Raw genomic sequence first — 24,592 nt, 5'->3', positions numbered from 1 at the left:
GGTTGAATAAAGAAATAAGATAAGAAAGATGAAGGAAAAAAAACCGACATGCTTATCCCATTTAGATAGGGCTTTTGACAATATTTGGACCCTAGTAATTCCCAATTTTGACTAATAACTGTTATCTTTTCTTAAAAATAGATTAGTCAGTGGTTTCGCTATTACAATTTATCTTTTTAAAGATTGAAAATACTTATAAAAATATTTTAGCCTCCACTAGTCACTATAGTGTGTTTTACCATTATCAGGAATTGAACTTATGATGTGTCATGTGAAATACGGACCTAAAATTTGTTCTCAACCATTGAGTCAACCGATAATAGTTATTTAACTAGTAACTTCGTCTCAACAATTTTGGTAATAAAAACACAATCCTTTGTGTAGTGGTTAATTTCTAAAAAATATGAATATAATCAAGTACAAGTACAATATTTTCCTCACCAACATTTTTAGTTTATAATTTAAACACATTTGTAGTTGCAATACGAATTTTGGTAAACTTTGTCTCAACCATGCATAACTATGAATTTATGAATGTAATCTTAATCTGTGATGTTAACTTGGTGAGAGAACGTATTGTTTTATAATTGATTGTTATAATATTGCACCAAATCTCAACCATTTGGATACACTCCATGCAAGGACTCATGTGATTCACGTCAACTTTCACATGAGATATCGATCACGACGGACGAGACCCGTAATTTCCTCTCTCTACACACCAATGCGTGATAAGTGCCATCATTAGTGATCAGACTTATTCTCAACACTTTGTTTTATTTCTTGTCAATGAAACTTGACAAGTGAGGACATGTGACTTGCTACTTATCAATGGATGATGGATGTTGTCCATGTGGATTGAGGTAATGTCTGGTTTTCATACTCTAAAGCCGACGAATCCAGCAATCGAACCTTTTTAAAAGAGAGAGAAATGAGAGCGTGATTTTGTGTACGAGATAGACTGGTGAGATGAAGTTCATGGGAGCCTTAAGTATTTAAATTGACTAATCTGAATTTCTAAGTCCGTTAGCTCCAGAGTGTGATTCAGAGATGATCTCATCCCAATAATGTATGCCCAATTAATTCAAGGGCTTAAGAATGTGTTGAATGTGATATCAAACGAGGCAATTGCAATTGTTTCACCCTCTTATCCAATTCCTCGTGCATTGCTTTTGTATCTTGCTTTTATTCTTGATATATTAAATGTACAAAAAAAAAATCATTAGAATTAGAATCAAAGAAGTAGACGCGCTGCTGGCATAACCAATGTTTGCTTAATGTAATTTTAAGAAAAAGAGACGTGTGGGCAGGGAAACTCCTTTATGCTTCTATATATTATTGACTAATGCTTTATCAAATTTCAATCCATGATTTAAGAAACAGCAGGCAACAATCAATCACTGTAATCTTTGAATAGTTGGTGCCTTTATCTAAATATAAAATAAATATGCATGGCACACTTCTTACTGTAACTTTGCAAACTTTGGTCCACATAATTAAGCTTCAAGATCACGCTTTGCACACAAATGAGCCAATCATTGAATTCTTCCACATCTTCAAATGTATCCATGCAAACATCTAATACCAATTGTAATTAGCTTGTATGGCACTTAATTAAGTAGCTAGCACTTTGATAAGTCAGATTTCTTTCCCTCAAGAGTTCAATTATTATCCTTGAGACGAGCAAATAAATAGACACTTACTTGTCTTGAAGCAACTTGTATTTTAGCTTATTGAAATATATAAACAAAAGCAAATGAGGATTTGTTGAGTTGGTAAGGATCGTTCTCTTTACTAGACCAATATTTACGTTTGAGTCCTGTTGCCGGAAATCCCTCTTAGCGGGACGATCTGTAAAAACCAAAAAATGAATTAAGACTCTCTCTAGAAGTTTTTTAAAATGCTTGTAGGGTGCCTTGGCCCTGGGATTGGGTAGCTTTCTCTCCCCCTAAACTTTTTCAACAAGAAAAGAAAAGAGATAGACAAACAAAGACTGAGTTGTAAGTCTTAACCTAGAGCATTGTTTTATTATATTTTATATTTCTTTAAAGAAGGTTCACACAAAAGATTGAAGGCTAACAATACAAGAAAAAATACGATATGGTAGCTAACAAGACAAACTTAGGGCTCTTTAAGATTATTTAAGATTGTTTATAGGCAGGCTAAAATCACTTCCAAAATTTAGAACACCCCTCTTTTCTCTCTCCAAGCCACCCACCCCCCTTTTCTCTCTCCAAGCCACCCACCCGGGAGAGAGAAATGGATGCCCCGGACCACGGTTAGGACAAGAGAAAGATAATATGGACATTTTATATGCACGTGTGACTACACAATCACGTGATTCGACAAATGAACTCTAAAATTTATCCTAAACAACCTTTAAATAATGAAACCACGGTAGCTAGGGACTGAAGAAAAGGCGATATTGGGGCCTTGTTTATGTTTGTGTATGGTTGCATAACTACGTGATTCGGCTGACAAACCCTAAAATTTGCCCTGATTAAACAAACCCTAAAATTGTAAAACTCATTAATCATTCCGACTAGATGTGGGTTGGTGATGTTCTTCACTAGTTCTTGTTGATCCAAACTCCCTAGGCCGAACCAGCCCAATGTTATCACCCCAACAGTTGATTACTATTTTCCCTGACAAGCCCAAACAAAAAAGCTTGCAAAGGGTTGCAGCACATATTGCTCTCTCTCACTCGAAATATTTCCTTCGCATGCATGGCAAAATAAGCCAGAAACCAATAAACAAAAACACAAATTTTTTGCACATAATTTTGGAAGTTTTAACTAAACACTCTTGGCAGTGTTCATTTTTAACAAAAAAAAAAAATTACTCTAAAAAGTCACTCCCGATACTATTTACTTACAATATTTTTTTGTCATTTTGATTAAAATTTAAAATTTTCAAATTTTTTTCATTAATTTTCGTTATAATTTTTGCCAATATATAATGTGCAATTGTTTTGTTTGGGTGTGGGAGGGACCATGTTTTTTCTGGTACGCATGCAAGCTGCAACTTCTGGTTCCGTGTTTAGGGTTTAGGTCTTCATTATTTCTGCAGGCAGGTGAATTGTTGATCGACATGAAGCCACGTTTCCTCAGAATCCTTTGCTTCTTCTTTTATCACACGTTTCTGTCTGTGACTTCCGTCTGTCAATCCATTTGTTATAGTTTTGTTTTTTTTACTTTTTAATACGCCAAATTTTTATCCATCCCCACTGTTTACTGCAGATCTCACATAACTCTTTTGCCAAATGGTAGAGAGGACGAGATCAGATCTTTCTATTCTCTCTTTCATGTCTTCCTCCAGAGCTTAATCTCACTGGTCATGGCAATCACAGTGCCCATATATTACTATGTCACATGTCATCTGGTTTATGAGTCATCATGCATTCCATGTTGTCATCTTGATTACGTTGATAGCATTAACAACGAATAAAATTTGTGAATTTATACTTGCGTTTCATTTTTACCGTTTTATTCATTCCCGATATCTTAATCATTGATATAGCAAAAAAATTATACGAAGTGTAAGTGAGCGTACATCCCTCATCAAATAACTAAAAGCATTGCTCAGTATAGTTAAAGCAATCTCAAATTTTCCTTCTTATTGCTAATTTGTTTTCCGTGAAACATTAACCATATGAACACGATGTCTACGTGCTGAGTTCAACAACCCACAAACAGTTAAAAAACTATCTCAATAATAATTAATCCAAGAAATCTCGTGGCAGAAGGCCTTAACTATATAACCTGACTAATTGCCGGTTTAAAGAGCAAGAATATATAAGTTCAGAGACCACTTAAAGCATTGTATAATAAACATGGCAATGATGTATTAATGTGGACCATGAACTATATACACGTTAATCCTTCTACACTTCTGTCTCATGATCTCTGTGGGTCCTAATTGAATCTTCAAAGCCGTATAATCATTTACAACTGCGCCTACCCATTACCCACCACCTTTGATAACCCGGAAAATTTTTGATGTGTCCAAAATACAAAACGATACGTCATGTGTTATTACAAAAGTTGAGGAAAGTCGGAAATTTTTCAATGTGTCTAAAATACAAGACGGTATATCATATGCTATTATAAAAGTAGAGAAAAGTTTCTTTTCTAATTATCAATCTAATTATATAATGATATATAACGTCTATGTATGTTTTCAGCACACTGAAAAATCTTTAAAACTATAATTGCATGTGGCAGTCTGTCTGGCCAATGGATCTACAGTCCCATACTGATTGGACGTTACACATTTGTCGTTCTTTTCACATTCACATGCACTGGACGCTTGTGAATTTACATATAACAACAATTTTCATGACAGCAATCATAACATGCGGCGCCAGCATCCCTACTTAAAAACACTTTCCATATTAAAATGATTACGTTAAGAACTTGCCTACACTTGGACATTGATTTTTTGTTTTGTTTAGTATTCTTGGTCAATGAAGCATTTAGTTGTTAAATCATATGACTAGGATTCAATTCAATAGCTACGATCTAGGGCCAAAAATCTCATCGTACTAAGCAAGCAACTAACGCGATACACGTGAAAATCTTATATCTCATGATGTAATTTATTCATATTTTATTAATATATTTTATTTTTTATTGATGACATATTATTTGATGTGCAAATTTGATTTAAAAATTTAATCTTCCTAACATTACTCTCGTGATAATATCATCTTCATTGTTGTTAAGAGCTTATAAGAATGACTTATGATTCTTATAAGGATTGTGCTATCGGGAATTGGATTTCATCTGGATTCTCTTTGTAAGGATATTTATTCAAAATTAAACACATAAAGTACCAAATGTTTTCTGGTTGTACGATGAACGAATAAAATTTGAGGATCCTTAGGATCCTGACAAAGAGAGTTCGGCAATGATCCTCATCAGTGCTTTCGGCACATTTCTTATTCATTTATATCATTCTATTATTTTTCAATTCATTTAATTTGACAATCATATATTAAAAGAAATATAAAAAATGAATTAAAAAGTATGTATATGGCACTACCATTATTATAAAAGCTAAATTTCTATCAAAATCACGAGTACCATATTAAATTATAACAGTATTAAAAAAAATGAATTAGACTAAAAAACCTCAGGGATCACAAGATATATATATAATTTTTTTTTTGGGTCAAAAAAATATTTTTTTATTCACAAGTGCAGACTGCAGAGCACAGCAGTGGTAGTACTACGCTGGATTTTGAGAGATTTTTCTGTTTGATGGTGACACGAAATGGTAAATTATGTGTCATTATATAAATAGTAGAGTATATGTGTTAAAAAATTAATAACTTAAAAAATAAAATTTCTAACCACTTACATAAAAAATCACATAATATATCATTTGTGTTTCTATCATAACTAAAAATTTCTTCTAGATTTCCTTTCTGTCCACTTGTTTTCTTTTGCCATGTAAAATTTCTTCTTTTTTTTTTTACAGTTTTGTCCTCCTCTCCTCATCTGTGTCTACTGCTGTTTCAATTTTACAGAAACAGGGAGAGAAAGACCCTACAAAAATGTCCTGCATTGCATAATAAATACATTTCTTTGACCCTCCAAAGTTCCCATCCTTCCAGTATTTTCCTCAACAAACCCCCCCGGCCTTGAGCTCTCTTTACTCTCTCTCTCTCTCTCTCTCTACCCCCTCTTTCTGTCTCTCCTGCTTTGTATAGCTACCAAACTAAGACCTCCACCCACCATTGTTGCATGCCATGTGACCGCAAATTCCAGCAACAGAAACCCCACAATGCCTTCTCCAATTTAGCATCTGATTGCAATCTCGATTGAAAGTTTGTATTTTTTTAAATGGGTTGCTGTTTGAGTACCACAGACGCCGGAAAGTCCTCCGCTTTCGGTCCTCAGAAGCACCGCCATTCGTTGGCGGGAACTGAAGAGTCAAGATCTGACGCAGCCCGGGAGAGCAGAGCGCCGCCGCCAATAGACGAAGAGACAGTGAAAGAAGTGCTTTCGGAGACACCGAAACCCAAACATCCACAGCAGTCTTCGCCGCCGCCGCTATTCAAACACGAGCCAGTACAAGATCGAGATCAAGGAAAAAAAGCAGCTTCCGAGGAAGAAGAGTTACCAGTTTTCGTTTCTTTGAAAACTAAAATCGACCCGGAAAAGATTGAGCAGAAAGTACCCATTTGCAACAACAATGACGGCGGCGGAGAGGCCTCGGAGTTGTCGGAGATTTGCAGCCTGAGCGAGAGCATGTCGGGCACCACCGTCACCAGAGACGACGACGAAGAGGTTCATCAGAGGTTCGTCAACAGGTCGCCGGTGAAATTTGGACAAAACCGGGACTCTTCAATGGGTCAAAGGAGAGACCAGGTCGTGGGTAAGTCTCCGTCTCGGATAACCGCATCCTCTCCTGGTCGGAGATATGGGCCAAATGGGGCTGGTTCAGTGAGGTTGGTTCAGAGCAGAGAACCAAGCCCGAGTAAGCAGCCAATGTCCAGGCGTGGGTCGAGACCCGAGTCAAACCGTCGCGAACCAGGTGAGAGTTCGGGTCGTAGGTCAAGGTCACCGGCCACGAGGGTTACAGATGGCGGTGGGGTTAATAGAGCCAATGTGGGTCGGAGCCCCTCCGCCAGGAAATCCGGAAAGTATCCTGGTCGAACCACAATTGGCCCAATTGAGAGTTCGAGTTCTTGTCCGATCCGGAGAGTGGCGGAGGAGCCCATCAACGAGGGTAACTGGCCCGCAAATGAGTCCCTCGACAACCCACATGTTTCCTTGGAGTGCTTTATTTTCCTATGAAGTGCTACAAATGAAGCGTTACGATATTTCAAGTCAATTACAAAGACGGAACCTACAATAGCGGCATTGATGTTGTCAAGTTAGAAAAGAAATCTTTTCCGGATCTCTTCTATCAAATCCACCATGCACCCATCAATCAATCTAAACTTTTGAAATTTGATTTAGCAATTAAAGTTATTATAATTTTTAAAGGATTTTCTGTTTTTAACTGTTAAATCAAATATTAAGAATCCGGATTTATTATAATTTTTAAAGGGTTTCTCAATTTTAGTTATTGAATCAAATTTTAAGAGTTCAGATTGATTGACGAGATAGATTTGATGTAAGAGATTTGATGATTCATTTCCGTCAAGTTACTCACCTAGATATGGACCTCCATCTCCTATTTTGGTTTAGAACATAGAAGCTAGAACCCCTAGTGTACTTTTCTACTTTCATGGATCTTCAGTATATGTAAATAATTGCAATGTTTAAGGGTAATATGGGAATTGGACGGTACGATTTTGCTGTACTGCAACAAAGGAAGTTCCTGGCTGAGGAGGGCAAATGGAGATTTGATTACCTAACAGACGGTGTCACAGATTTGTATGGATACTTGGACGCGTAATCAATGGCTATTTTTAGGGTTTCAGCTGCTACATCTGCATATGGTCAGTCCATTATATTTTTCCTTGTACTAGTTTATGTAAAGTCTCAATTCTGCACCAATAATTCAATACGTATGGTCCTTGGGACTATTGATTGATTTCTTGCACCAACAATACTGCCAATTTTCTACTACTCACCTTCAGAAGTAAGATTTTCTTCGCTCTAAATTCTTATATTTTTGTCTTTATTCTTATTTCAATAGTTACTAGTATATGATAACATATTATGTGTGTGTGAACGACCATCTATCTCCTCCTACGTCTTATTTAAGTACAACCGTTTCAGTTTATTCAAACTATCCAAAAAACATCATGATTTCATTTATATGTATGAAAAAATGATGGTGAAATAATTTTTCTTAATAATAAATGCATATTTTTTATCTTATGTAAATATTTCAATATAAAAATATTATTTTACCATTTTTATGTAAATATTGTGTATAAAAAATGAGGGTAAAATAAAAAAAAAAGGAAAAAAGTTTAAAACATACAAAATTACTATTTTACCCTCATCATGTTAACATTATGTATTCCAAAGTGAGGGTAAAATTAGAAGAAAATGAGATAAAAAGTTGACAAGTCATATTCTTTTAATAGAATAAATAATTATATCACGTCAATATTTTATGTTATAAAAAGAACGTGTGTGAGGAGCGGAGAAAAAGTGAGGAGATTTGAAAAAAACAGAGAATCCTACTTCCTCTTGAATCACAAACCGTTTTATTTGAAGTTAATAATATAATGTATAATGTCACCTGAAAAGGTTAAACGAACAGTTCGTATGTGTACAAAAAAGTACTTGGCTCTGTGTCTAGTGAGTATGCTTGCAAACAATCAAATTTTGTATGCTTGCAAAAACTTATTTCTTCACAATTTTAAAAAGAAAAGTACTTAGATCCCTTAGACGTACGAAGTTATTCTTATTTTTATTTTATTTTTATAACAAATCACTAGTTTATACATGTGTATGAACTCTTCTTTTTATTATTTTAACGAGTTACTTTTGTATATGTGTCAGATTGTAACTTTTAATAAGTAGAAACAACTTATTCCATTTAAAAAACTAAACAACATAATATTTAAATGAGCTAATCTCGAATATGAGTCAAACTTTTATTTTCAAGTTAAAATAATGGTAAAAAACATGTGAAAATTAATTGGCAACATAAAAAATGACGAACCTCTCTTAAAAGTGTTATCAAGTTTGAGAAATTTGTAGTATATTTGAAACATAACCCGGTATATCAAGTAGTATAATACAAGTGGTTGAATTTTTTTCTTAAAGTATCTAACCAATTATATTATAACAATTATATTATGACACTTAATGTATGAGATCGTGTTTTCGGCACATTGAAAAATTTCTCGTCAGATTGCAGTGCAATTGTGTTAGAGTTTTAGAATAATGAAAATAAATGGTCAATTAGAGAATGTGGTTTCAATAATTTCAAGGAGCCTTGTAATTTGTGGTTTCCTTGCTACTTGACCTTGTTAGGCTTGTTTGTACACAACCAACCAGACAGAGCATGAAAATTTGCATCTCATTCTCATTCTTTGGCCACTTCTTTTGGGGACACCAAACCTAGTAATTAATTAAAACAATAATTTGCAGCTTATCATCATTCACAACTTTCAAAATTGTCATTTGGTCTTTCATTTTTTATTTTTTGAACAAAGTTTGGCTGCTTAAAAACAAGCAGGAGCTCCTGCTCTCACTCAATAACACTCGACAAATGTCTAAGTTATAAGTTTAAGTTTTAATTTTTCATTTTTTTTAACACTTATCAAGTTGTTATTGGGTAAGAAAAGAAATTCCTGCTTGTTTTTAAGCAGCCAAGCTTTTTTTTTTTTTTGCAATGGCGAGAAATGCATTGTGTTTGATTTGCAGTACCCGTAATAGTTCTTAAATTATAAAATGAAAAATATTTTAGACGATTGATTAGAAGTGAGCAATTTAGAAATTGGAACTTACTTGGACTATATGTGGGAAGGAAAACTCATTTACTTTTTGTAGCCTTTGCGGAGACAATTTGATCATAGAAAGTAGTTGTATTCCTAGTTGAATAATGCTTGGTTGTTGAAAGAAGAGTAGCAAGTTCTCCTGAAAAATCAATTGAAAATTGATAGCGTGTTGTAGTGACGTTGGTTCAAGTTTTAAACTCTTTAATTATATGGCCACGTATTCATTTATAATCGGATACTTGTTTGTTTTAACGGGACTTACTAGTTACTACTCTCCTTTCTGGCAGCCAAACACTATTTTTGGACTTTCTCATAACTTTTTTCCGGTGTCCCTTTTCATGCAACTCAATTTTTTAGCCATCATATCTGTGAAATTGGATAGTCAGACGTTTGAATTACTCGGGTTGGATTATAGTACTTGGTGGCACAGATTCATGGTGATCTTAGCTGGGCCTTCAAGTGAAGAAAAATCCAGAATTTTGAAAGTTTTTGGGTCAAAATTGGGTATGAATGTGTTCAAAAGTATCACTAATGGACTATAACATATTTTTAGGCCCAATTTGTATCCCATCCAGGAAAAATTGCTTTCTTTTCCAATCATTCAAACTCTAGCCGCACTCAGTTTTCACTTTGCTACGGGAAGTCTATAAAGAAACGTTGAGACCTTATCCCAAACCAATTGACAATACGGAAAATAGCCTAATTTCTTATAACCATATGCAATAATCATTAACTTTTCAATGTGAGACAACTCTACACATCCTCATACGCTGCTAATGTGTGGTGAAACTTAATCTACAAGTTATAAGTTATCCGGTGACATAAAGCATATGCGACATTTGGCTTTGCAGGTGCGCTAACCTACTTTGATATCATAAGTAAAGTTAAGATTCCATATCAAAACCAATTAGCAATGATGGGAATTCCTCGCAACTTATAAGCTTATGAAACGTTCTTGACAACTCTCCAAATCTAGAGTTCAAATCTCATTGACGATAGTTGTACGTTTTAAGTGAATCTGAGAAGGGTGGCTGGATCTAACGGCTCTAAGTGCCGGAGTACGACTCAGGTGAACTGTAAAGAAAAATTAGTTACCCTCGGTATATAACAACTGGATGAATAAATCTGATATTACTCGATAGTCAATACCAATATAAAATGCTTACACTTTACAAAGAAACTTATGACTTTAAATCAATCTGATGGGCATTAAAATCCATCTCCAAGGATTCAAACTCACATTTGGAAAATGGCATATACAGAATCTGGTGCTCTTGCCTGAAGAAAAATTGGGCAATTTGGAGTTGTGGTCTTCAAATTCTTCTGCGTCAACAGAATTCGATACGAAAAAAGCTGGGCGTTTCGTGTTTGGTTTTGTACTCGTCAACTTGACTTTGCACTTATGCTCGAGGCGGAGGTTGAGGTGGGGGGTTTGGCAATGAAATGTGTTGATGTTGAGGTAAAAAAACTTGTTCTGTGAGGCGCGGCACGGGGGCTGGGTGTGCAATGAAGGTGGGGATATCGTCCCCAGGCATCAACACTGAAACTCCACTGGCATACACAGTCATCTGCATAAAATCGACACAATGACAAACTGATGAGAAGCTTGCAGAGAGTCATAATTCGACAATGTATCATACACAAACTGGTCATTAGACGAGTTAGTCAATAACTTTGGCCCAATTTTTTGGATAGAACGACTCATTTTATAACCCCTGATCCAAAGCTTTCAGGAAGATCGCATACTCGATTAATCTTATCAAACCTTTTATGGCAAAACAAATCAGTTCCTACATCAGAGGCCAAACTCCTGAGCTTGTCTAAGAGTCTCAAGTGGAAAAATGTTATCACTCTATCATATAATACCTAGCGAGCAAGAACGTTTTACGCGTGCTGATCCAACGCAATAACTAAAGATTGACAAATGAGGGTTGGTTTTCTACTGCTAATTAATGTTGTTATGTTCTGCACATGCTTAAGGGGACCAATCTAATTATTTAACTTAATTATGCATAACATCATGGGTATACTGTGAACCAAGATACGGATAACCTGGGATAGTGCTATATTACTCTGGCAGCAAATACTTTACATAAATAAACATACAAAAACACTCGAACCTTAAACAACATTTTTGAAACCTAATCATATGACCGTGTTCGATGATGTGTTTTTCCAACTTATAAGATAATGCTGTATTGCCACCCTAACAACTAGCATATGCATTTGACTTTTGCTTTAAAAATTATGAATCGGAGGACTATAAGTTTCTGTGAATCAGACTGACTAAAACGTTACCCTTGCCGGTCAGCAAACTTCCCGGTACAAGAACTAAGCAACAATGCCAACAAACTGAAGACAAGTTCAGAACACAATCGACCTATGTTCTTGAAATCCTACCTATTTCGGTTTCGTTGAAATCTATATCCTTGCAATTCAGCTGGCGAAGTTAAGAGAACCTTATTTTTAGGGAATCCTATGTTTGAACACTGAAACTGGATCAGACAACTGTGCCTTATGCTACTTCAAAGGACACTTGCCGATTTCTTCGATTAGTGATGCTAGTTGGATGCACAATTAAAGCTATACACAATACATACACTCCCGTTTTTCTCATTCTGCACTCCGCCTCCAGTCTCTTAATTCTCTTCTGTTTTTTTCAATCGAAAGGCTAGAAAAACAGTGTCACATGGAAAAAATGAGACCACGAAAATTACTAGCCTGACTCCGCCTCAGGGCTCAATCCGTGCTACATCATGAAAGATTGGCGGCGACGGTCCTGAAGGCGACCGCCATTAACGGTGGTGGGACTAAAAGAACTAGTACGTATAGGACAGCCCCAAGTCGCCTTGCTTGGAACCAAACACCAACCAACCACTCAACACGCATCTACTGCGATGGACCCTTAACCACAGACCACTGTATTAATTACAGCAAAGCTTTGCTCTTGACATGTTTTAAAATATCATCGACAATATGGAAGAAAAATATCAAATCAAATGCACTATCAGAAACACCGATTGATGGGAGAGAAACTTACCTACACAACAGGGAATGCCACTGTGGCGGTATTCCCGTTGCCGGTAAGCTATTATCCAATCGATGTGTGAAAACCGTGATTAATTTGGTAACAAGAGAAAGAACACCATGATGGTTTAAGGTATGACAAGTACAAGAAATGCATAGCATGTAAATTCATTTCACTGTTAATAAAAAGTAATTTGATGAGTAAAGGGGAAGATAAAAGTTCGCAAATTAAGACAGTTGATCAGTGTTTAAAAAACCAATCTCCGTAACTTATAGTACGTTTTGAGAAGTTCAACGAAATTTTGCAGGAAAAAAAAAAACAGAGAAATTATGGATTTCTAAAGAGCTAAAACCCCTCAAAACTGTCACAAATTCTATTAGTAACTAATCCCATTAGTGCCAAATGCAGAATTATGAAATATCTTAATTATGTCAGAGAGATAATCATCACCTAAACACAACAACCAAAATAACTATCCAAAACTGTCACAAAAAACAATTAGAGAAAGCAAACAAAAGCACTTTCCCTAAAAATCCAACACCATTTCCAAGTTTGCTTCTTCTGTTAAAAAAACAAGTAAAAATCACAACTTTTTCCCACAAATCACACCAAAATGCAATTCAAAACAAAACCCAGAAATCTTTTTGCAATGCAATAAATTAAACAGAAAAAGAATTTGGTTGGTGGGTTGCATACTTTTGGTGAAGGGTGGCTGAGTTTTCCATTGATACCCATCTGTGCCTCAAGATCTCCGGGGCCACGGCGGCCAGACGGCGACAAGTCCGGCGAGGTGGGCCTGAGGAACCTCTCGAAGATGGCCATGACTAAGAACATGGAGATGAGAATGGCAGTGGCTACGAACCCAAAAGACACCGCATTGACAGAGCTGTTGAAGGCAGGGGAAGGAGGAGGAGGAGGAGGACTGCATGGATGGTCTTCTCTCTGCATGTTTAGTGGAGCTCCTATTGGCGGCCATTGAAAGCTATCTTCTTTCACGACAAGCATTCTCATCTTTCACCTCTCTCCCTCTGCATATAATTTAGCTCTCAGATTTCACAGCATTTTAAGTTAGAGAGAGAAACAGAGGGGAGAGAGAGAGAGAGAGAGAGAGGGAAGTTTGTGCCAGCAGTAAAGAGTTTTACACCATTATCAAAGCTTTGGGGCAGTAATTAAACTGGTAAACAGAAAGAAAGAAAGAAAGATGAAGGGGATATCTTTACAGAGAAGTGAAAAAACAGAAGAGAAATAATTAGAATGCTATGAAATTTTGGATGGTTGCTTCCTTCCTTGCACTTGATTTATAAATAAATAAATTAAGGATTACAAATAAAATTGAAAAATAAAAAGGACAAATTGTCAATAGGTAGCCACTGAACGAGACTTTTCAGTTTTCTCTAACCAATAATGGGGATAAATGGATGGGGCTTTTAGATTAACTTTTGTACCATGGTTTTAAAGTTTTGTACATTTCACAAATTACTTTCTTTTACCAGAAAGGTTGAGGGAGTTTTCACTGCGCAACCTCTTTCCTCATCATTTTATGATGCATTTTGTATTTAGATAGAAGTTTCTTGTGCATGACGTCCCGACTTATAGTGGATACTGTATTAATATTATCACAATGTACTAATAATATGTATGTTCTTGTATTTTCAAATGTGATAGCATATTATTGATAGCATAGAAACAGTTTCAACTTCTGTTTTATAGTCGGACGATGACATAGTTTGAAACGTGTTTGTTTCTTGTTAGTTTCAATATATTTTGTTAGTGGCGATAATATCAACACATGATCAAACCATAGCGTCTGTTTCATAATCGGAATATGAGATGTCTCGGAAATTTGCTGCATTTCATTTTTTGTCTATCGAAGCAAAATTTTTAGGGGCCAGTTTCACAATCATGGCCACAATTTATCTCCTTTTGTTGTATATTTTAGAGACCTCTTTTCTTCTGGAAAGATTGAAGACATACAACATGCATTAATGGAAAAATCTGAGTTCCTTAGCCACAAGATGCAGAGACAGTTTTAGACCCGAAGGAATATCATTTCTGTGTGTTTATATTCAAGAAAAACACTGATCAATGGCCTGGGCCATGCCAGCTCCAACACACTTTTTCTCTCTCGTTTTATTGTTTTCCCTCTAAATACCACTGGTTTTGTGGAATTTATCAACAATGCCACTCTTCCTAATAAAGGTGCAGAGAATGTGGTGATGCTCAAAGGGGTAGTTTCTGAAATAAGTGGCTCAAACAGGGGGCATATATGGCATTTGATGATGTGGTAAAATCCAGAGTGCTAGTTGAAGTTGTATGGAACCAACATGATGGTTTGGTCCTTGACTCCTTGCCTAAGTTTACAGTTTATTGTCTTTCAAAAAAAAAAAAAAAAAAGTTTACAGTTTATTTAATAGTCGCCGATCAGATAGATTATGGTTGGTCATCAATGAGCTTAGAGCTTTCTTACAGCTCTTCGTTGATTATATACTTTGAACTAGGATGGGCAAATACCCATTGGTTATGGATAACTATAATTATCCGCCTATTTAAATTTGACTGTTACGGTTATGGGTAACCGTTTAAATAAATAAACGGTTATAGGTATAACCGTTTACCCGTGAAATTTAAATTGATGGTTATGGGTATTACCCGATGTTATAAACGGGTACCTAGTTAACCATTTATTTTAATATATGTAAAACTAAAAAATAAAAAAAAAATTAGTTTCTAACTAAGTTTAGTATCCCAAGACATACTTGGTTATAATGGGCCATATAATATATATATATGCCTCATTTGAGTGAAAAATGTAGTTGATTGAATGAACCAATATTTAATATGTGTGATTGAATGTACTAAAGCATTAGAGTGTTCGACAATTTTATTTATGAGTCTTTTGGAGCTTTGGCCAATTCAAGATAATGCTTACTTTGAGTTTTTAGAAACATGTTATTGTCAGCTGATGTGTACATATATATATATATATATATATATGTGTGTGTGTGTGTATTTAATTGGCCTCAAGTTTTCAATCAGTATTTGATCCAAAAATTAGAAATCAATTAAATGGTTTGGATCGATGAACATATGTTTCCAAATAAAAATCCAAATATTTATCAAATTAGCTTATTAGCAGACTGATGCGTACTTACTGTATATATGTATGTACGTATACAAGAATATTAATTAACCTAGAACCATGCATGATTCTTGTAATAGATTGACCGTCAAATAATTGGGAGACATCGCATATATTTATAAATAATATTGCCGTTAATACAAAAATTAATGTTAAATATATTTATAACGGTATTTAATTGTTAGAAAAAGAAAATTATGACAAAGTTCTTTTTAATTTTCAAGTTGTTAAAAAAATAGGCAGACGGGTGAAAAAAAGAAGAGTAAACGGGTTTAAAATGGGTAAACGGGTATACAATTATGGTTAAATGGGTATGCGGTTATGAGTATGGTTAATCTTTTATAAACGGTTATGGGTATGAGTATACCCGTTTATATAAATACCCAATAGATAAACGGTTATGCAGATAAAAGCTTAAACGGTTATAAGTAAATAATTACGGTTCCGTCATAACCATTGTCCATCTCTACTTCAAACTCACATCTCATCAACGATTAGAAACTGAAATCGAAAACGCTATGGAAATGGTCGTTGCTCTTATTGGCAACTTAATCCACACTCGGGGAAGGGAGGGATCCCTAAACAGTGAGGCAAGATATCTCAGGTTGAGCTTCAAACCCCATCTCAAACCTTCCTTAACCTCCTTCACATCACTATGTCGAACTACGTTCCTACTATGCATGCCTCCCCCCAAAACCCTACGACCCCAAATGGTCCCCACAGCAACTCTTTATCCACGTGGCATATTAAGCATCCATCCCACTCCTCGACACGTGGCATGAGCTGGACTACTTCTCTCCCCTCTTCCTTTCTCTCTTCAGTTTTTTCTCTCGTTTCCCCATGACAACATTGACAAGGGACCGACATATCAGCTTCCCATGTCGGGGTTTTCAGGTCCCAACGAACATGTGGAACATCTAAAAATCCTCGAGGATTGTTCCCCCACGTCAACGACTCAGATTCAACAGCCGGCGGTTTAAAATCTGGGCCGTTGATGTATCTGAGATAGTCAAAGTCGCACGGGTCAAAAACTCATCAGCTTCAGAGATTCAGATGTTGCTACAGATTAAAGCCTATCCAGTAGAGGGACTGACGGAGTCACTGAGGTAAGAAAGCGCGGTACATTCTCTCACGCGTGCAAGCCAAAGGGGTTTGTGTGCGTACCAGCTTACCCGTGCGGTGGCGTGTCAAAGTGTAGAAATTTGTAAAAGCTCTCTGAATCTTTGACGGGGACTAGGAAAGATACTCGGAGTGCATAGGAGGGTCATGTGCGTGGTCCATCGTTTTAGAGGGCGCGGACCTCAGGGTCTGAAGGCAGGGACCACAAGGCCAGGTGTCCTCCTGCATTAGTGTTCACAGGCCGAATTTGGATGCATATGAGCTGCTGCAATGGGACAGTTTCTCAAGTTAATAGCGACTTGTGATGTATATCAAGTTGGTTATGAGAATGATCTACTTACACGAGGCACGCCAATTGTAACGGTGTTCTAAATCAATTACATTGTGTCATACTTCGGTGTGTTTTTACTCTTTTGAGCATCATAACTGGTTATTAATTTAAAATACCATCACGTTAATATATTCGGTGTAAGTATATTTTACTGCTGTAAGAGTCTGGCCATCAAGGTTGGGGACCATACGGAGGCAACAAATGACCAAAGGAGAGTGAGTGCGGCTCAGGGTGTCTCTGTTTGTGGGTGGCTCGTGCAAAGATTTGGGTTTCATGGCTTCACGTGAATGATTAATCTTTTGCTTTCGCTTTCACCGGCTGTGTTTTTGTTTTCTACCTTTCTCTTCTTTTGAGGGTGCCTAAAGCAGGGCACTCCCTTGACCACTTGAAAGCTCGGAATTTTGGGCTGAAAAGGCCTACAGCCCTAACCCGTGAAAAATAATGAGTTTGTCTGACCCAGTCCATTTTTCACCTGTAGGGGAAAAGCGCTCGCGCACACACAAAAAACTAAAATGGATGGATAGGTGGGTCCCTTTTGAGAACTGTGTATGGCCCACCAGATAGATACAACTAAATTGGGTTCTTTCATATGGGCTTCATGCCAATCATTGCCTAGGAAAATTATTTTTTATCAATGGGTTTGATGCATGTGGGACATTTGATATGGCCCAACTAGGGGAGCAACATAATTTCCTTTGATGAAGACCACTCTTCTAAGAATTCCCGCCTAGGTGCTAAGCGGTTAATCACCGTCCTGATTAATATCTAGGTATTTGAAAATCAAGAAATGACGTCTAGACTTGTTTAGGCATCTACCTAACCCGCCTAAGCACCTACCTACGTTGCGACTCTCACTTATACAAAAAAATAGATAATTTTCATTTTGTATTTTATTTTTTCAATAAAATGTAAGAAACTTGTTGAATACTTGAATAAACACTTATTATATGCTTGTCCCCATGTTACAATATGTTTTAATACTTTATAATTTATATATCATTTTATTTTGTAATATATGTATTCCAATACAATTATGTATTTTTTAAAGTATAAATAAGTACTTATTTATATGATATATAACAAATTTACTTAAATATGCCTAGTCCGCATAGGCTCCCACCTAGCCGCCTAGGCCCTCGACCCATGTCGACCGCCCAATTAGTGCCTAGCGTCCTTTAAAACCTTGATGTAGACTATAATGATAACGCGGTTCTCGAGTCATATGTGAGTTAGATCAGTTTATACGTCAAATGTATTTATCATATTATATAACAGTAAAGTATCATTCTTTATAGGCTATAGTTTAGAATGTCGGATTGTCTTCGAAACTGGTATTTGGATATTGAGGGTTGAGGATGATAATTATATTTTATGAAAAAAGTGGAAGAAATAAAGTTACCTCCTTGTAGATGAAGAGAATAGCTATGGAGACTAATGATTTACATTTACGTAAAAGTGATCAACCTATATATGTAATGATTCAGGTCACATTCATTTCTTTTTATTTTTATTTTGGACAAGCGATAAATGCTAAAAAGATTTTCTTATAAGTAAGGACTCTTCATTTTCCTTTAGGCATAATTTTTTTACCAATATTATAAAATGTTATTCCAAAAAAATAATGTAGCGAAGAGTATAAAAAATCTCGCTTTAAAAGAGTTTTCTTAACCTTTCTCTTAGACATGCACCATCCGATCAGAAACAAGAATTCCCCATACCCTAGAACTTATAGGTAGGTTGGTTTCTTTATTTGTTTTGTCACAACAGCCTTATAATATTTCTTTGGCGGCAAACAAAATGGGCCTTCCTAGTTCCTAGTAGAAGACATATCGAGCGAGCATTTCAAAGCGTGTGGATAACAAACCAAATTCCTATGGGATGCTATATTTTGTAAGCTATATAACATGAGTGTTAATAATTAAATTATTATTTAAGTGTTAATTAACGTATTTATTTTTTATTGGTAACGCATTGCAAGATTTGACCAAATTATACGACCAGAATTATAGGAAACATTTGTATAATTCGTAAACCAGTAATAACTAGTATAGGAAACAGATTTTACAAAGATTTTTCTTCTTCTTATTTTGTCACAAGGTATGCAAAATCATCAGGAGTGCTCTATAAAGTCCACAGCTACGGAGAAAACTTATAGATCAGTCAGCAAAACCTTATACAATAATATTAATAATATAATTTGATCATAATAATATCATTACTTACTAATAAATTAACCAATTAATTAAGCAGGTACCAAATATGTTCTTTTTCTTCTTTCTTTTTCTGCAAGCAAAGGGCAAGCTTCATGAGAGTTGAACAACACAGCAATGTCCACAGAGCTCTTTCTCTCCGTCTTCCTCCATCGGCTCCATGCTCGTCCATGCATCGTTGGTTGCAGCAGTATCGAATTTATGAACGATCGACATTGTTCTTGATAATTCCCTCTCCATCCCATACCCTGCCAAGAAGTATAAATCCACTCCAATGGGTGCCATTGTTAGGTAACGCCTTTGGCTCAGTGCCCAGTTTTGATCGTGAGTGCCCAATGCAGTGGGGCATTGCTGGTGGGACCCTTCAACTTCATTCCATATGTTGAGTTTGCCGTCGTAGGATTCTATGTGGCCTTTCCATTGCTTGTAGCAATCGCCCGAGCTGAAAAGCCGTCCATCGACGGCCAGGATTTGATTAGGTGGTACGTCCAGCTGCCACATCCCCACGATGAGGTCCCACTTCCCTACTCGCGGGTCGTACACCTCGGCGGAGCTGCGCACCATGATGGCCGGCACGTCCGAGTCAACCCTCTCTGCGAAACCCCCAACCACGTGGATCTTGCCCAACCACGTCACCCCAACGCACTTGTACCTCAACGTGCTCATGTCCGGCAGCGGAGTCCACCCGTCGAGGTCCGCATCGTACACCTCGGCGAACGGGATGCCCCTCGCGGGCGCTAGCGTGGTCTTTCCACCCGCCACGTAGATCTTGTTATCGGAGACCGTGCACGCGAAGTCGCACCGGCGGATGCCAAGTGGCGCGCACGTGGACCACTGGTTTGACCCGACATTGTAGCGCAAGACCGACGAGGAGACTTCAATGTCCATGTCGACAAGCTCGCTGGACTCGTCCGACGTGTGAGCTCTCTCCTTGTTACAAACCCTACCGCCAATTATGTATACCGAGTCACGTAAAGACACCATGGCAAAACCCTTGAGAACGTGATTCTCTGTGAGGCCTGGGATGGAGCTGGCGTGCGTCCACTTGTTGGTCGACGGATCATAGCATTCTATCCAATTAGAAATGTTTAGGTTTGGAGCGGGCTCTCTGTAGCAAAACGTGGCACAAACCCTAAAATTGGATAGAGAATTAGGGTTTGGTGAAGAGGGTGGTGGAGTTGAAGGTCTTGGGGGAGATGGGAGAGAACCCATTGGAGTTGCTTGGGAGGAGATCATATTAGGGTTTGTAAGTTTGTGTTAGTTTTGAGTTTTGGCAAATGGGAAATGTAATATAAGAGGTGAAGGGAAAATATAGATTGAGATTGCGGAGAATACCACAAATGTGTGGTTTGAGGACATCGACTAGAAACTAGGTTTGGTGTGAATAACTAGGGTTTCTTGTATTGAGTCGAATAGGTGTTAACATCATATTGTTTTGGCGGGTTATTGTCTCTTGCATTGTCGACTTCGTAAAATAATCAAGTTTTCCGGAGATTTCAAAGAGAAAGTAAGAGGGAATCGGATATCAGAGATTAAAGAAAAATGTGTGGGATTTGAGTCACTCTTGTATCTGATGGTTTTGGGTCTCGTTTTGATTGCGATCAATTGAGTTATATGACAGGGGACAGGGACAATATTTAGCATATCTAATTAACCAATTATCATAATATCATGTACTTTCCTTGGTTATGACAGGGGACAGGGACAATTTAGAGACGTTCGGAGTTATTTAGATGGTCAAAACAATGACGATGCGGACAATTTCTTTATTATTACGTCACTTATATACATTTGTATGGTATAGAAAACTCACACCTATGCTGGAAATTTTGAGGAGAAGAGTAAATGGTGAAGTGGTGATTAGTAATTTTTTTTTCACCTGGTTGGTTTTTCTTCTTCTTGTTCTACAGTTTCTACTATTTGGGAAACCTTACTACTTCATGTTCAATTATATACTCATTGAGGGAGCTCAAAATATCTACCGGAAAAAAATTGACAAATTAGCTCGTACAAAACAACAAAGGGAAAAAGATTAAATTGACTTTGTACCAAAGACATGTTTGCATTCCATGGATAATATCTTAACAGAGCTTAATTCTTCAAACAGAAGAGGAATTTAATTATTTATTTGTTGATTTTTTTCAATAAAATATCTATTGTCCCGTCGCGGTTTTTTTATTTTTAAATTACATATTTGTTGGAGTTTTGGAGATGGAAAGTGATATGAATTTAACTAAATTCCTCACTCACTAACTTAGTTGATGCTGGACTTAACCATAATCCACGTTAAGTTTTTTCAATATCAGTCCAATAATTGCTCTAATTCATGAGAAATTTCTTGTTTCTGATAATGGAAATAGGTAGACAGTTCAATGCAACAAAAGAATGCGACCCTTGTAGTGAGGATTTATCTACGCAAGGCTAAGTGGTACTTAAATAGAGATGGCTATTTATTTGTAACTTGTAAGTGAGTTGAACAGTCTGCTTGAACTGACTGTAAAACATATAAAACTTCTAATGTACAAATAGAAATCAAATTTTAATTCAAATTTGAATACTGTTATGACTAATTAACCTAGTTTACAACTGAACTAAACTACCATAATTGAATCAAGCTCAGATTTGCAAACTAGGTTTAGAAGTGCAGGCGTGGCACTGAGTGGTTGGCCAATCAACAGTTATGCTATGCTGAAATGTTTGCCATGTTAAAGGTTGCTCCAAGTCATTTTTGTCTCCCGTGATCTAAACACATGGGCTGACCTTTAATCACTAACAGTATCATATAATACATAAGAAAATCCAACCTAATAGAAAAGGTAAGCACAAGCACTGTTTGGACAGAAAGATTGGGAGAAGAGCTTATAGGGCATCAAGCAGCATCTGAAAAAGCACTTAAAGAAAATGCACTTAAAAAGGCCTCAGTAGGGCAAATCCACATGAGATCCTACTATATGATATTGATACGTTGAATATTATCTGGATTATATCTCACCCTTTCCTTTCTCAACAAGCCAACATAGAATCATCTCTTGGATTTGGGTTTGCTTATCAAGAAACTAATTTTCCAATTTAATATGTAAAAGTGCTTAATACTATATTTGTTTTTGCTCCTGGGATCTCATGACTTTATCTCTGCTTTTTATCATGCAGATTTTGAGATAGTAGAAAGTAGTCTTGACTTATTGGGGAATCAAACAGCAACCAAGGCATGTGACAACTAAATCATTCATGCTGGAGGGTGCAATTTTGTTTTTCTATACAAGACGTTTGGTTTTTATTAAAGGATGAATTGTCAATATGGTATATAGAACAAAGGAAATAGAAGGCCAGTATTGAGGAGGGAAGCTAGAAAAGCACATGATCAGATCACCAAGAAATGCACAAAGCAAAACCTCACACGAGAAATAAGTACAGGTTAAACAATTGTTTAGCTGACAGATTTGGATGTGAGCTTTGGCATGGATAATTCGGGCTGGCAAACATCGTTTTCAACCCCCATGTACCTAACCCTAAATTGCAAGATGCAACCTTGATCAAGACAAAGTCTCCATTGTCTTGAGGTCCCCCACGAAAACTTATCCCTAACCAAGAACCATTGAACGATGTCATCAAAGGGGACCCCGCTAGAAGAAAATGCCATTTGGCAAAACTTGACTCAAAATATTTCACTTACTGAGATAAACTTAACTACATTCGAAATGCTACTGTGACAATATATCATTTATCTACATACGTTATAGCTTTAAGTTGAGATTCTTCTTTTATTCAAATACATCCCACTTCATGTTAGTTCCTCCACTCGAGATGCATGGGTGGGCGTCCGTCCTTTATTCACATCCTTTATGTTTTGTAAAACGAGACTTCCTCTCTTATTCTCTAATACACAGAACTACTATCGAATACTTCATGTATATTCTCACACAGTAGTGTGTAATTGACTTATAATACAAAAACAATGACACCCTTCTTACACAACCGTGTATGATTGACTTATAACACAGCAACAATGACACGGGTTGCAGGAAAGTTATTCTCCCAAATCTAAGAAAAACCAAAACCCTAAACAGAGAAAGCTACGTAAGAAGAATAGCAGAGAAGTGCCAACAGCTGCCAAGGTCTAAGACAAGGTTTGCTCTGTGTGATGGAATGACAGATCATCCGAAATGGGACCTAGCTGGGCGGTGCGTGGTAATTAATAGGCACAGTCACAGACTGAGGAAAGTGCCACGATCAACTGTGGACAGAGACAAAATGGAATTTAATGAGCATATGGAAGAAAGCAACACGGCTTTGAAGACGATGACAAAAAAGAAGGACCTCCCGCATTTGCCTTGTATTGGAGACAAACCAGTTTTGAGGAAAAGGAAAACTCTGATTTGACTCTTCAATGTAGAGCTTCATTGCCCTTTTTTTTCACCTTGGAATTTGGATTTCCCCAATTTTTCATTGTCCGTTATTTTTATGATTTTGTGAATCTATATTTAAAAAGAAAGTACATGGGAAAGAACCCTAAATCCAGATTCTCTTTGCAATGGACATGTGATTTGAACTACGATGCATGGACGCAGACACGATAAAGATAGAAATACGATACGACACAATACGGATATACATCAAAATAACAAGAAGAATTAATGTATGACCACAACGGAGTATACAAAAATACGACACTGACATGAGATACGAGAGGATATTACTGTGTCCATGCATCTTAGGAGTTGATCTATGAGGTTTTTCTTCCTTCTCAAATAAGGGAAGATTAGAATTTTAAGTCATTTTTGATATTCAAGACATTCTTTTTAAAAACATGAGGAAGGAACTGTATTTTTATGCTTGCATAATGATTTTTTTGAAGTGTTAATAACATAATTGTTGTTTCCAATCGAAAAAGCCAGCTTTCAATCAAACAACTACACTCTTGGTATGCCATCGTGGTATCCTTGACCAATAATGTGTTGTTGTGTTAGAACGTGAAAATACATGGTATCATTTGAAACGGTACCATACAGTGTAAGTCCTTCTCGAGGTGAGGGCTTCCACTAATTGCTGGGGGCTAGAGGGTTAAAGGTCACGTAAAAATTCCTAATAAAGCAGATGGTCATACGGCTTCAAATAGGGAAAAAATGTAAAGACCGTGGAAAAACCGTGAAATAATTGATTCGTTATGTGCTAAAGCCATATTCTGATAGTGATACGACATTCGGCTCACTGCCCAGTGTACCTCCTCCCTCCCTCCCTCCCTCCCTCCCTTTCTCTCTCTCTCTCTCTCTCTCTCTCTCTCTCTCTCTCTCTAGAGCTAAGATGGTGGAATTTGAGCATCCCAACCCAACGTAAATTTCAAGAAAAAAGT

General features: G+C 36.7%; 3 protein-coding genes across 3 annotated transcripts; 1 reads left to right on the top strand and 2 right to left on the bottom strand.

The window, feature by feature from the left end:
- The first annotated feature begins 5,591 nt into the window (after positions 1-5,591).
- Positions 5,592-7,548, top strand: LOC126624804 (uncharacterized). The gene has a single exon (XM_050293915.1). The coding sequence runs from the start codon at positions 5,847-5,849 to the stop codon at positions 6,801-6,803; it is 957 nt and encodes a 318-aa protein (XP_050149872.1). The 5' UTR covers positions 5,592-5,846; the 3' UTR covers positions 6,804-7,548.
- A 2,972-nt stretch (positions 7,549-10,520) lies between these two features.
- Positions 10,521-13,741, bottom strand: LOC126624833 (uncharacterized). Its single transcript, XM_050293950.1, has 2 exons — positions 13,140-13,741; positions 10,521-10,983 (listed from the first exon to the last, which is right to left on the bottom strand). The coding sequence occupies exons 1-2, from the start codon at positions 13,452-13,454 to the stop codon at positions 10,816-10,818; spliced, it is 483 nt and encodes a 160-aa protein (XP_050149907.1). The 5' UTR covers positions 13,455-13,741; the 3' UTR covers positions 10,521-10,815.
- Positions 13,742-19,091: 5,350 nt separating this feature from the next.
- LOC126623904 (uncharacterized) lies at positions 19,092-20,590 on the bottom strand. The gene has a single exon (XM_050292880.1). It carries the CDS (start codon positions 20,476-20,478, stop codon positions 19,336-19,338), a length of 1,143 nt encoding a protein of 380 aa, XP_050148837.1. The 5' UTR covers positions 20,479-20,590; the 3' UTR covers positions 19,092-19,335.
- Between the last annotated feature and the right edge of the window lie 4,002 nt (positions 20,591-24,592).

Source organism: Malus sylvestris, chromosome 5 (assembly GCF_916048215.2).
Source record: "Malus sylvestris chromosome 5, drMalSylv7.2, whole genome shotgun sequence".
Taxonomy (NCBI): Eukaryota; Viridiplantae; Streptophyta; class Magnoliopsida; order Rosales; family Rosaceae; genus Malus; species Malus sylvestris.
Note: the sequence above shows the minus strand (reverse complement) of the source record. Positions and strands in the feature narration are given on the sequence as shown.